The sequence below is a fragment of the Triturus cristatus genome, chromosome 5_1, assembly GCF_964204655.1.
Source record: "Triturus cristatus chromosome 5_1, aTriCri1.1, whole genome shotgun sequence".
Classification (NCBI taxonomy): domain Eukaryota; kingdom Metazoa; phylum Chordata; class Amphibia; order Caudata; family Salamandridae; genus Triturus; species Triturus cristatus.
Genome location: NC_140587.1, coordinates 463289881 through 463303322, shown reverse-complemented (window position 1 = coordinate 463303322; position 13442 = coordinate 463289881). Strand labels below are relative to the sequence as shown.

Below are 13442 nucleotides of genomic sequence, written 5' to 3'. Positions count from 1 at the left end.
AAGCTTTTAACTGCCAACTGTGCCATGCAGTCTCCTAGAAATCCTGTTTTAGTGCAACTTGGATGGAACTTTCCTCCCGCATGCGGCCTTTAACAATTGCACATGTTGCAATGTATTGTTGCTTACTCCCTATGGCCGGTTGAGCAGATCCGTCAGTGTAAATGATATATTCATACTGATTCATGGGCATTATTTCATTTGGTAGAGGATATTCTTGTTTGTATTGCAGGAATGCTTGTGTCTTTAAATTTGGGTCGTACCTGTATTCTACATCTGTTGCAGTGAGAGAATTAGCCCATTGTATCCATCTTGGATGTAAGGCTTTAGCGTTAGGGACGCTTGCCTTTGTTGCAGCCTCTAAGGATGGGACTGGAGTCACTATTATTATTCATTTCCCCTGAGATAGTGCTTTTTTTCTTACTACAGCAGTCTGTACCACTCTTAGAATCTTTCCAGTAGATGCAAAGCACATCCCGGCATTTGTGTACAAATGTGATTTGTATGCAGTTGGTACTGTTTCACCTTCATTGTATGTCAGATAGGTGGACCCAGATTGACCCCCAATTATACGGATCACTTTGGTGCGTACATTTATGCATGCCTGTAAGTATTTTGAAGCTATCATATCAGCTTGTAAGGAACGAAGTGTATCTGTGTGTTCTTGTGTCCAATTTATCGCTGAAAAATCAGGTTTTATTAAATCGTAGAAAGGTTTTACTCTTTCTGCGCAATCCAAAATGTATGTTCTACCAAAATTTAGGAATCCCAGTATTGATTGTAGATTTTTTAACGATTTTATAGGCTGGAGCAGCGCACATTTTTCAAAAAAATTGGCTGCCAGGCTTTTCCCTTTACTTGAAAGCTCATGTCCTAAAAACAGAACACTGAGGTAGGCATTTTTTGATTCTTTTAAAGTTGAATTTGTAGCCCTCAGATACAAATCCCAAAATTATGGTATTCACTCTGTTCAAGTGCTCCTCCAGGTCATCGTCCGTCAGATAAATATCATCCACGTACGATAATGCCTCTTCATCTAATTTTTGAAGTAACTCTGTTAGCCTGGCCGAAAACAACCCTGGGCTGTTCTTATACCCTTGGGGGAGTCAACAAAATTGCATTTAGAACACTAGCGCTGAGAAGTCTGTTAAATACATGCTTTCAGGAGCTATATTTTGGCAAAAAAATCTATTTGAGAAATCAAGTGTTGTTTTGTATTTTTTCCGCACAATGTTATTCATTAATGCGGCACTATGTGCATTTTGAACTGCAAAGTCTTAGTGCAAGCGTTTAAGTGTCTGTAATCTAAAACTAGACAATATGTATTGTCAGGTTTCATGACAGGAAACAAAGGATTGTTTATTTGAGAGGTGCAAGTTTCAATCACCCCTTGGTATTCAAGTTGATCTAAGATCTCCCTGACCTGTTTTTTAGCTTGCTTTATTGGATACAGCCTCTGTGCAGTTGGAGTATTTTTTAAAGGAATTATGTGGTGGGTTGAATCCTTATCCCATCCAACATAGTTTTTGTATAATGCCAGAGCCTGGGCTACCGCCCACTCCTGCACATTTATGTGTTTCAAGTGCCTGGAAATATGATCTGAGAAGGCTGGTAGAATTACCGTTTCTCCTTTAGCGAATCCATGACGAATGCAGGCGGCCAATCTTGTTCAACTAACAAAATGTCATAGCCAAATGTAAGGTTCTCCCAAAAGAGACCTCTCACTTTCCTACTTTTGTCCCCCTCCATTTAGAGCTTTATTTCATATAATTTATGTGGGACACTTACTCTAGTATCAGGTGTTTCCACTGTGATATAATAATTCAAGTCTGCTGTCACCAGAAATGTTACTTCTGCCGCACTGTTTATCATGGTCAGAGCCCATTCCCCATTCAGTATTTGAGTCCTCAGAATTCCGGGCATGTCTGGTCTTTAGACCTGGAACTTTCTTTTTCTTGAACAGTGGCTTTTGCTTTGGCTTGTCTTCTTTTTTGGAAGTGTAATCTTGAACGTGCTGCTTGTCTTTGGACTTTGTATGCTCTTCTTGTCTTTCTGGCCGTCCTTCCCTCTAGGAGTTTTTCGATGAACTCTGAGAGGAACGTGTATCAGTATCCTGATACCTGTCAGGTTTCCTGATATTATCCCTATTCCTAAGGTTATACCTCTTTTTCGAGGGCTTCTGTGGAGGATATCTACCTCGGGATTGAGATCTGTTTCCTTTAAATGTTTTTTTTATTTTATTATCCCACTTCTTTTTAGAAGAAGCAGGTGTCTGCTTGGAAGTGTCCTTTTCAAGACTGCCCATCAGTTGTGGTTTTAAAGCTTTCCCCCCAAACTGTCTCTGCCTAATTCTGCATACGCAGTTTTAATTATTTTGGGTAGTTTGTGTTCCTGTTTTAAAGGACTGAACTCCCTTAGGCATTGGCGGATTGCCACTGAAGCTGCTTCCGCCTTAATATTAGCTAATATTATAGCTGACATCTGGGCATAGTTACCTTGTAACTTTATCCCTAAGTTCAGAGTAGGCTCTGCCCCGTACTCATTTTGTATTTGTCTTAAAACATCTGATATCACTGCTAATGAAGGAATACCATGTGTTCTGGTATAAATGTCAGCAAAGACTGTACCCCAAGTTGTACAATCTTCTATTTGTGGTGTTAGCCCCATGGGCAAGCAGATTGTTAGCATTCTGTGTTTTTCATATGGGGTAGTATTCCCAAATACTGCCTCGAGCTGTGTTATTTTCTGAGCAACCCAGAATGGCATTTGTTCACGTTTTGTGGGCATTTTGCCATCACTGGGTGTAATGTTTGTGGTGTAATTTTAGTTGCTGTACCCTGAGTTTGAGTTCCATTTATTGCAACTAGTGCTCCTTGGACAGTAAATATCCTCATGACGAATTGCGTCACATTTCTATAGATTTTAATTAAATCTTTGTGTTGTACGAGTAAGTCTGCCTGTGGCATTGTGCCAATGTCAGGATGTGGTGTGTAGGCCGCTAATATGGCCATGTTGCCCCCTCTCCTCCGAGCGGGCCTAATCTTACACTTATGTGGGGTAGGGTGCCTTTAAACCAGTATAAGTGTTCCTGGTACGTGAGTGGAATCTCTATGTCCTCGAATGGACCATATTCCACTGGTGCATCTCCTTCGGTGTAACAGTGAAATGTCTTTGTTCTTGTATTTGCTACTGGGAATGTAACCCACAAATAAAATACCTCTGTTTTGTTTGATTCCTGTGCCTCAATCACGAAAGCTACTAAGCCACCCCTAGCTGATAAACCATTTTCTAACAGTTTCATGGTGACTGTATTTCTGAATTTTGGTGCAATTTGTATTGCATCTGTATCTTCCTCCTCGTCTGTGAGTGGGAGGGCTAGTGGGTCTAAGACCGGGTTTGTCATTGTTTTTAGAACACTAAATAACTTTTCAAGGTAACCAAGATACGGTGTTTATACACAATTTTAGGAACAATGTGTCCTTCAAGCTTGATTATCCAACAGCTAATAAATAGGATTTTTCGCCTACTCAACTGTGGCGGAGTTTGCGCCCACCCACGCCAGACGTCTCCGGTGTTGTGTGAGATGGGGTCTCTGAGAGTAGCACGACTTAAATACTCAGATTCTACTGTTAAATAAGTACCCAACCAACGTTGGCGGCACCATGTCATGTAGTTCCTATATTACCTATACAGGATCTGCACGTTTTGGATAGCATAAACTGTGGGATCGGTGGCTAACTGATTCTGTGCACCCCCACCGGCTACGTTAGCCTTTTTGCATTAGCTAGCTCACTGTGCCACTAGAATCTCCTCTTATCGGGGAGAGAATAGTTTCTGGCAACCTCGGAACACGACAACCCTGATCCCCCAGGATCGTAGAAACAATATACTACTTTTCGCTCAGTCACTCGTGCTCACTTAGTTTGTCTCAGAGATACACAGAATAAACAGTCTGGACTGTTCAATAAGTATTTATTGAACAGCTGTTATTCTAGTGTAGAATAGATGAGCTGTAACAACTATTAGACTGTAGCAGAGATATATGGTTAGCAATACTACAAAAGTGAAGGGATGGTATAGTTCTACCATTTTGCAGAAATCATGAATATATACAAGTACATAGAATACATGATAATAAGTGCGTACTCCTACGATGCCTCCCTAACTAGTTGTATCTAAATGTACCTAGCATCTGTGTAGGTGTTATGCCAAGAATCCCGCTAGTTTCTAGTCAGCCCCATTACCTGAGAATTAGAGAATGTGGGACCCCGTCCTGGTCTCGAGTTTAACACCCTGCGAGGGATGTTAGACCACTGCTAGCTGGAGAGTCTGCATGCAGGAACCTCAGCGTCTCTGGTCAGTGTATCAGCCGGGAAGTCACGGTCTCTTCTGTCTCTCTAAGCAAGACACGATGTATATATACCCACAGGTCTCCCCAGGGGTCCTACCTTGCTGTGTTACTGTGTCGGCCTAAAGGATGATGTCGGCCCTGAACTATATACATAGCTATTATACAGGAGATGTCAGTCCTGCTGTTAATCCTGCTGTGCTTCCAAGCAGCCTCATGCATAATGTATGAGCTTCAAACTAGGGAAAACCCGCGTTCTGAATGCAGTGTCCTATCTAGATAAAAGGTCAGTGCCTAAGAACCTTTCTGTATGTAATGTAGGGAAGAATATAGGTGGGAGGTTGTGATGTTACCTGCACCTATATAAGGTACCTATATGGAATATAACAATGCTACTTTGGCCATCCACGCAAGTGAGGTATAATTTTTCTCTGGAGACCAAGGGGAATGCTGGGTGGTAGGAAATTTGTGCCTGTGCGGTGATCCTACAGCTTATCCACATAGAAATCTGAGGAAAATGTGACTTTGTAAGTAAATGTGAGGTTTGCAGGGGATTCTGGGTAAGAAAAGGCTGGGGCATCCATGCAAGCCACACCGTTAGCCAAGAGTAAGTACATGCACCCCACCATCCAAGCACACCACCAGTCAAGCGCCATCCACACACACTGCCAGCCAAGCACCATCCACACACACTACCAGCCAAGCGACATCCATGCACACCGCCAGCCAAGCGCCATCCACAAACACGAGCCAAATGCCATCCATGCACACAGTCTGTCAGCACTATCCACGCACACCACCAGGCAAGCACCACCCAAGCACTCTGCCAGCCAAGCCCCATCTCAGCACTCTACCAGACAAGCAGGGCGGACTGGGAACACCAACCAGCCCAGGCAGATTGCTGCTCAACAAGCCCTTTAATGGGGGGTGTGGCTTTTGTTACTGGGGGGGCAATATTGCAGCACTGCTGCAAAACCGACCCCCAGTGACAAAATACGGCCCCTTGGCCAGAAAACTGGCCCCCACCCCTCTGGCCCACCGAGGAAACACCCAGTGCCCGCTACAGCCAGTTCGCCCCTGCAGCCAAGCACCATCCATGCACACAGCGAGCCAAGCACCAGTCTACGTACACAGCCAGCCAAGCGCCACTACACGCACACCACCGTGCAAGCACCAATCTACACACATCGTCATCAAGCGTGAGTCCACCCACACCATTAGCCAAGTGCAGGTCAACACACACTGCCAGCAGAATGCCTGCCAAAAGTCAGTACACGTGGACCGTCGGCCAAACACCAGTTTACAAACACACAAACTCTCCCTCGTATCTAGTGGTTTTCTGCCCCCGCGTGGGCGCAGATGAGACTTAAAATATCACTGAAACAGCCAAAATGTGTGACTAAAAAAAAGGGAGCGCCCCGTGCCATTAGGGCTTCTCACTGGCATGTCCATAAACATATATCTAGTACCTAGTGAGCTTTTTGTCCCCCTAGGGCAGATAAGGGACTATTTCCCCCATCTACCTCCCAGTGGCGGGGGGGGGCAGAAAGACTCTGGCAATGTATTTGGGGGTGGGGAAATTGGCATGCTCATTCTGGGTAGGCCCCACCCTTACATATAAAAGAAAACATAATCCCTGGTGCCTAGGAGGCTATCTGCCGCCCCAGGGGGCAGATCAGGGGCTATTGCCCCATCTGCCTCCTGGGGAGGCAGAAAGATTGTGGAATTTTTGGGGTCAGTGGGAGCATTGGCATGCCCATTTTGGGCTGCCCCCACCCCTATACACAGAAAAAAATCCCTGGTGCCTAGTGTGCTTTCTGCCCCCCAAGGGGCAGATCGGGGTCTATTGCCCCCATCTGCCTCCCAGGGAGGGGCATAAAGACTGAAGGCTGGGGGCATTGGCATGCCCATCTCAGGCATCCCCCACTCCTAAATATGCCCTAAAAATAAATCCCTGGTGCCTAGTGCGCTTTATGCCCCCTGTGGGGTAGTTTGGGGGCTATTGCCCCTATCTGCCCCAGACTGAATATGACTAAATGTAATTGGGGGAGCAATGGCCCTTACCCAAGGGACCGCTCCCCCCTCCTGGGTGTCCAGTGGGTGGATCCCTGCTTGGGTATTGCTCTCCTTTCCAGTGATACCTCGTCTGTCTTTCTACGTGCTCGGAGGGCTGTGATAGCCCCACGAGTACGTAGAATGTGAAATTGAAATGAGCCTATTGGCTCATTTCAGTTTAGCTTTTACTGAAATGACATCAGCATGACGTGCGCGCTGATCATCAATCAGGTAAACCAAATAAACAGCCTTGGAAGCTCCTCACCAGCTCCCAAGGCTGTGTAGGGGGAAAGGGAATCCCTCTGGTGCCCGCACCAGAGGGATTCCCTGTGCCATAGCGTCAGATGCGTGGGAGCCGTCCAACGCACATGAGCACTTTTGCGTTGGATGGCTCCCGCGCGTCCGACGCATGGAAGGGGTTAACCGCACAGGCCACTTTCACTTTAGCAGCCACGCCACAGAACCATTTAAATTATTTTTTTTCGCTTTGGGTGAAAGCCACCATACACGCTTTCTCTTTAATGTTGACCACACCCCTTTCTTTAGACGCTGCTTGTTGTAACCTGCATACGGAGAGCAGTGGCTAAAGAAAGGTGTGCGGCTACCATTTGAGTGGTCTCGCATTTGCGAGAGTTTGAGCTATTGGCATTAAAAATTACAATGTCTTTTATATATGTATTGCTTTAAAAAGCATTGTCATTTACAATACCAATAGCTTAAACGCTAGCAAATACGAGACCTATTGCATTAAAAATGCTTGTTATACCTACTCTTAGGTTGAGTCTATGAGTCAGTAAAAGCTGTCTAGGGGCGAAAGATATGTTATGGGTTTACTAAGAACATATAGGTGTTATAGTCCGCCCATTGAATACCATTGGTTGACTTTCCTGTCACTCACATTTGGCTGCTTTTTACTTGATGCCTTTTTTGTCAATCCTGTGTTTGTCCCTGCCATGGAGCATTTGCTTTTTAGTCATCTATTTGACTGGCTAAATTCTATGCCTCCTATGCTTGCTTTTAGTGAACTACTTTTTTCTTTTTGTTTAAGTACTTCATAAGAGTGCATGTGTTTTCCAGCTGTCTCTCTCGTGTGCTTTTCTAACCTCCCTGCTCTCACTGCCCATGTAGTTCTCTGTATTCGTCCGCACTCGTGTTGCTCTCTCTCGCGCATGTGCTTTTAGCTTCTCCTGCAGGCTCTACATTGCTCTTTTCCCCCCACTTTCTTTTTCTTTTGTTGCTTCTCCCCACCCTCCTTGTTTTCCCCACCCCTTGTTGCTTCACAGCTGTTCACCATGTAGCTTCTCTCCCTTCCCCTGGGTTGCTGCACCCCCAATCAGCTCCTCCATTATTGTTTTATTTTTTTAAGTGATGTGCTTTTGTACTTCTTTTTAGGTCGCAGCCTAACGATTTGCTAAAGATATTGCTAAAGATATGCTGGGGATACTCAGAAAGTTGACCTAGGAATGCGTTTCACCTGTTGCTTACCATTGGCTTTGTGATTTGTAACTCACATTACTGGCTTTCTATACGCTGGCTTTATTTGCTTTAGGTTGTCCAGCTCAAGTTCGTCCCTCCCATTGCCCAAACCTTGTTTACTGTATTCTCCCACAAACTCGTAAAAATGCCTTTAAATCTTGTTCTTATCTTGTCACATTTGCTAAGCATTCAAAGACAGAGGCCGAATGTCAGGCAGCATTTGCCAGGGAGCTTGGTGTTTCTTTTCTTTCTCTGACCTCAAAGTGAGAGGATTTATGTGACAATCATGCTGGCTCCAGGGACGCTTGAGGAAGGCTGTCAATGTCATTTTTTTTTCTAGCGCAGAACACAATTTAAATGTCTGTAAATAAACTGTGCTGACGATCAAATCAATACATTGGGTGATGACATTTCCATACATTCTTATTTGTGTTTTGTATACTTTTATCAGTACAACTGTATGTGAGTGCAAATGTAATGCTCATTTCAATTGAAGATGTGTGGTCTGTAAAAGCAGTACACTATCATACCATGCATACTTCATGTTACAGCACTCTACTCTGCTCTGCACCACTCTACACCACTACACTCTACTCTTCACAACTCCACACTGCGACACTCCACCTCACACTGCATCACTGTACTCTTTTCTGCACTATTCCATTCCTCTCTACTCAACAGCACTCCAATCTACTCTATGCCAATGCACTCTACCCAACACTATTCTACCATGCAACACTATATTCTTCGCCTCTGCACTCTACAGCACTCTGCACCACTCCACCCTATGCCACCCTACTCTGCAACACTTCACTTTATGCCACTGAACTCTATGCCAGTGCACTCTACCCAGTACCACTCCATTGTCTGTCAGTTCACTCTATGCCAGTCCCCTCTACGCCACTCTAATCTAATCTAATCTGCGCCACTTCACTCTACTCTGAAACAATCTACTATACGCCACTGCTCTCGGCACCACTGCACTGAGCACCACTCCATTCTACACCACTGCGTTTATGCCAATGAACTCTGCAACACTTTGCTCAAAACCAACGCACTCTATGCCAATCTACTCTGCACCACTACACTCTATGCCACTGCACTCTGTCATTGTTCTCTGTCACTGTACTCTATGCCGCTCTATTAGACTTTGCATCACTACACTCTACGCCACTCTACTCTGCGCAACTGCATTCTACAACAGTATATTCTGCAATACTGTACTCTCTGCTACTCTACTTTATGCTGCTGTAGTTTATGCCGCTCTACTTCATGCCACTCTACTTCATGTTATTCTACTTCATGCCACTCTACGCTAGTGAACTCTAATCCACTGTACTCTGCATCACTCCACTCTACGTCACTACACTCTTTGCCAATTCACTCCAAGCCACTTAATCTTACCTGCACCACTGCACTCAATGACACTCTATACCACTGTACTGTATACCACTTTGCTCTACTCTGAGACGATCTACTGTATGTCACTGCAGTCTCCTCCACTCTATTCCACTCTAAGACACTGCACTATGTGCCACTTTACTCAAAACCAATGCACTCTACACCTCTGCATTGTACCCCACTCTACTCTACTCTGTGCCACTACACTCTACGCCACACCATTGCACTCTATGCCACTTTACTCTGCACCACTGTACACCACTCTACTCTACCCCACTGCAGTCTACTACACTCTACTCTGCAGCACTGAACTCAGCGCCACTGTACTCTGCGCCACTCTTTGCTGTTTTACAGTTTGCTACTGCACTCTACTCTGCACCATTATTTGCCACTCTAATCTACTGTGTACTACAGCACTTTGATACTGCACGCTGTGCTACTTCACTCTACATGTCTCTACTCTGCATCACTCTATACCAGTGCACTCTGCCCCACTCTACTATGCACCACTGCCCTCTTTGCCACTCTACACCACTCAAGTCTAGGCCACTCCATTCTGTAACACTGCACTCTAAGCCAATGCATTCTACACCACTACTCTATACAACTCCACTCTACCCTGCTCCACTCTACGCCACTTCACTCTACTCTAAAGTAAATCTACTCTACGTGACTTAACTCTCTGTCTTTGCACTTTATGCCACTTTGCACCACTCCACTCTATGCCCTGCAGTCAATGCTGCACCACTCTAATGTATGCCACTCTACGCTACTGAACTCTATTCCACTGCTCTCTACCCTGCACCACTATACCATACCATGCATCACTCTATTCTGGTTCACTCTAATCTGAAACAATATGCTCTACACCACTACAGTTAATGCCACTGCACTTTATGCCACTGCACTCTATTGTAAAACACTGCACTCTGCGTCAGTGCACTCTACACCACTATATTCTACAACATTCTTCTCTATGCCATTGCACGCTACATTACTCTACTCCTTTGTAATCTACTTCGCTGCACTCTACATCACTCTACTCTATGCCACTCTATTCTACTCTGCACCACTTTACTCTACGTCACTGCTCTCTGCACCACTCTATGATCCTGCAATCTACAATCTTGCTCTGTACAACCATGCACTCTACTCTGTATGACTGCAGTCTACGCCTCTGCCCTCTACTCTGCACCACTCAACTCTATGCCACTGCTCTCGGCGCCACTGCACTGAGCACTACTCCACTCTACACCACTGCGTTCTATGCCAATGAACTCTGCACCACTTTGCTCAAAACTAACACACTCTATGCCAATCTACTCTGCACCACTACACTCTAGTATATTCAAGACATGTTTATTTTCAAAACTCATACGCTAATATTTGGAGAAAATGGCTGAATTTCCAAAATATGTTTAAAGCTGATAGTCGAGTGATAAATCATGTACATTGAGGAGACATTTTACAAATTTTATGACCTTGATGCCCAAAGCATTACGGCTTTGGATGTTAGGTATTACCTATGTAGAGGCATAACTTATTGACAGAGGCTTTAACTATATCACTCCTGGCAATCATGCCTGATGCACAGTAGTGATCACCGCCAATAATCTTGGATATGGTGGTCACTAATGTTATCCTATCTGATGTGGTCACTAATATAACACTAATAACATTTAGTAGCTCTCGATGAGTTCCATTGAACAGAAGTTGCTCTTATTATAGAAAAGGTTGGAGACTCCTGCTTTATGTGCTACCTAAGAAATATGATATTCCATTGGTAAGAGATATTTATCCTAATATAGACGTATTCCAGAAGGAAGCACTATGTGTACTAATGTTATTAAGCATTTTCAACTTTTGTTCTCCTTTTTCATTACAGAAAATACGCTTATCAACCAACATGCACCTCTTACCAATTAGAGTTTTTCTTTGCTCCTACAAGTGCTTTAACCAAGAAGACCATGGATTATTTGGAGTTGCTGTACCATGAAAACCAAACAGTATACTGGAATGAATGTTACAACGTTTTATTGGAGGAACCTGCTTAGTACATTTCACACCATAGAAAAAATACATTGTTATAAAGTGACAATTTGCTTATTCCTAGATGCATTGTATGCATTTTGCCCATGTGCAGAAGTTATTATTGAACTGTGAAGGGATTCCTTCCAAGCAGGTTTTCTCTTCTGCTTTCACAAATATAATGTTAGGAAGTAACAAATGTAATTTTAAAATCTCAGGAGATTATGCTTGTAAAATGTATAAAGATCCCTGTGTCATTCCCTATAGGGGCATGTGATAAAATGGTAAATACACATAGCATGTATAAGATTGTTTCCCTGTTAGCCATGTTGACAGGTGGGCTTGCCATCTTTGTCAAAGATGTGTTTGAACATATGGCATATTTAGGATTCTCATCTACAGTGATGGAGATACAACATGGACATAGCCTCCTCAGATTAAAAATAATTTAGTCAACAGTTCATCAACATTCATTTGTGCTGGTAAACATTTTGCAATCAAATGTGGGCATTGAGAGAGTCCTTCAATGTGGGGGTAACTTGTCCTTGCACACATATCTAGTCTCCTTAACATGCAGGGTTGATGGATTAATTTGCATTTTGAGGACTTTCATGAAATTCTTTCACCATTCCCATGGTGGTCTTCCTTGAGGTGAATTCTAACAGCCACCCAAGACTGGACAGCTGTACTGCCACCATTTATAGCTGAGTCATCTCCAAACCTTGACACATTCTATGGCAGAGCTAAGAGTTTCTTCTCTAGTGGCACTTTTAAAATCTAGAATTTCCCAAAGTGGGCAGTCCTACCAGTGGACGTTGAGATGTTGAATCTGCCATTTTTTACCATTTTGTTTTACCAGACTCTTTGTTAGCAATGTCCCTTTAAATCTTGCCTACAGTATTTCTTCTTAAATTATTACTCTGACTGCAAAAAGGTAGTTAGTTATCAAATGAAAGGTTTGATCAATGCTATTGCTATTCGTTTGGGATTGAGATCAGGCAAGTGTTGCCTAATTTAGTATGGCTCTTCAGATTTTATTGGGTTTTACATATTTTATAATGTTAAATACTGAAGAACCTTATTTCATATTGACAGCTCTATCACATACATAACATGCTTTCTTGGATATAGATCACTTGGTATGCCCAGAATATGGAATTTTCTTTCTTTCTCAACAGTGTTGCTCCTTCTTACCATATCTTCCACTCTGAGTTGAAGAACTTTCTGTTTCTGGAGCACTTTGGATGATTATGATTCAGTTGGAATCTATCTATCCTAGTCCCGTGCTTTGTCACAATTAATTGCACTTTGAGTGAATGTTAACTGGATCTTGAAGTAGATTAGCATTGATGTTAGTTTTTTGGTGCTATACTTGGGCTTTATCGTTGTTATGTATAACTAACTGTTTTGAGTACTACTTAGACACACAGAGGTGGTTAATAGTGTGTCATCATGTTACTATGTCTGTCTTTTAAACATATTGGGGTTTATTTCCTGTCTGTTCTTTGTGTGTGTGTGGGTGGAGGTTGATGAGATGTAATTGGGTGATCTTTTCATTTTGATATGTACAAGAGGTTGTTTATAAAGTTATAATTCATTGGCATGTGTAAATTATATTTTTTATGATGTACCATACTAATCCACTAAATTAACATATTTTCTGTTTATCTATTAGGTTTGCAGCAAATAAAATGATAGAAGTTAAACTGCAGTTTAAGAAATGTGTTCAGTTCTTAACTAACCCCGTCAAGATTAGAAATGGAAGGCTACATACAGCAGTCATGGAGTGATAAGTTACCACCTCAGGTTTTTCAACGTAGCTCTCCAGACTGTTTTCTGTGAAGATAGTATCATTCAACCCAAAAACTCTCTTCACATGCAAAGCCATTCACTCAACAGTACTTACCCCTTACCCCCCCTTAAAAGCTCTGATACTGCTAAGAGACATAGGGCCTCATGTAGGAAGCCTAATACCGGTCGGTAACGGCCGATTTTCGGTAATTATACCGTTACCGACCGGTATTTAGGCTTTTGAGATGTAGGGGGATCATTTCATGATTCGGTATTTACCGAATCGGTAATATTACCGATTCGGTAAATACCGAATCATGAAATGAGATGTAGGGGGAGTGTGTGG

At 43.2% G+C, this 13442-nt stretch overlaps 1 protein-coding gene across 3 annotated transcripts in view; it reads left to right on the top strand.

Moving 5' to 3' along the window:
• The window catches only part of LRRC69 (leucine rich repeat containing 69), a 404099-nt gene extending 391083 nt beyond the window's left edge, over positions 1–13016 (top strand). For all 3 annotated transcript variants that reach the window (XM_085605299.1, XM_085605297.1, XM_085605298.1), the window contains one exon: positions 11163–13016. In XM_085605299.1, coding sequence (XP_085461425.1) covers positions 11163–11273 — 111 coding nt within the window. In that variant the 3' untranslated portion in view covers positions 11274–13016. The remainder of the gene's footprint in view (positions 1–11162) is intronic.
• Positions 13017–13442: the final 426 nt, after the last annotated feature.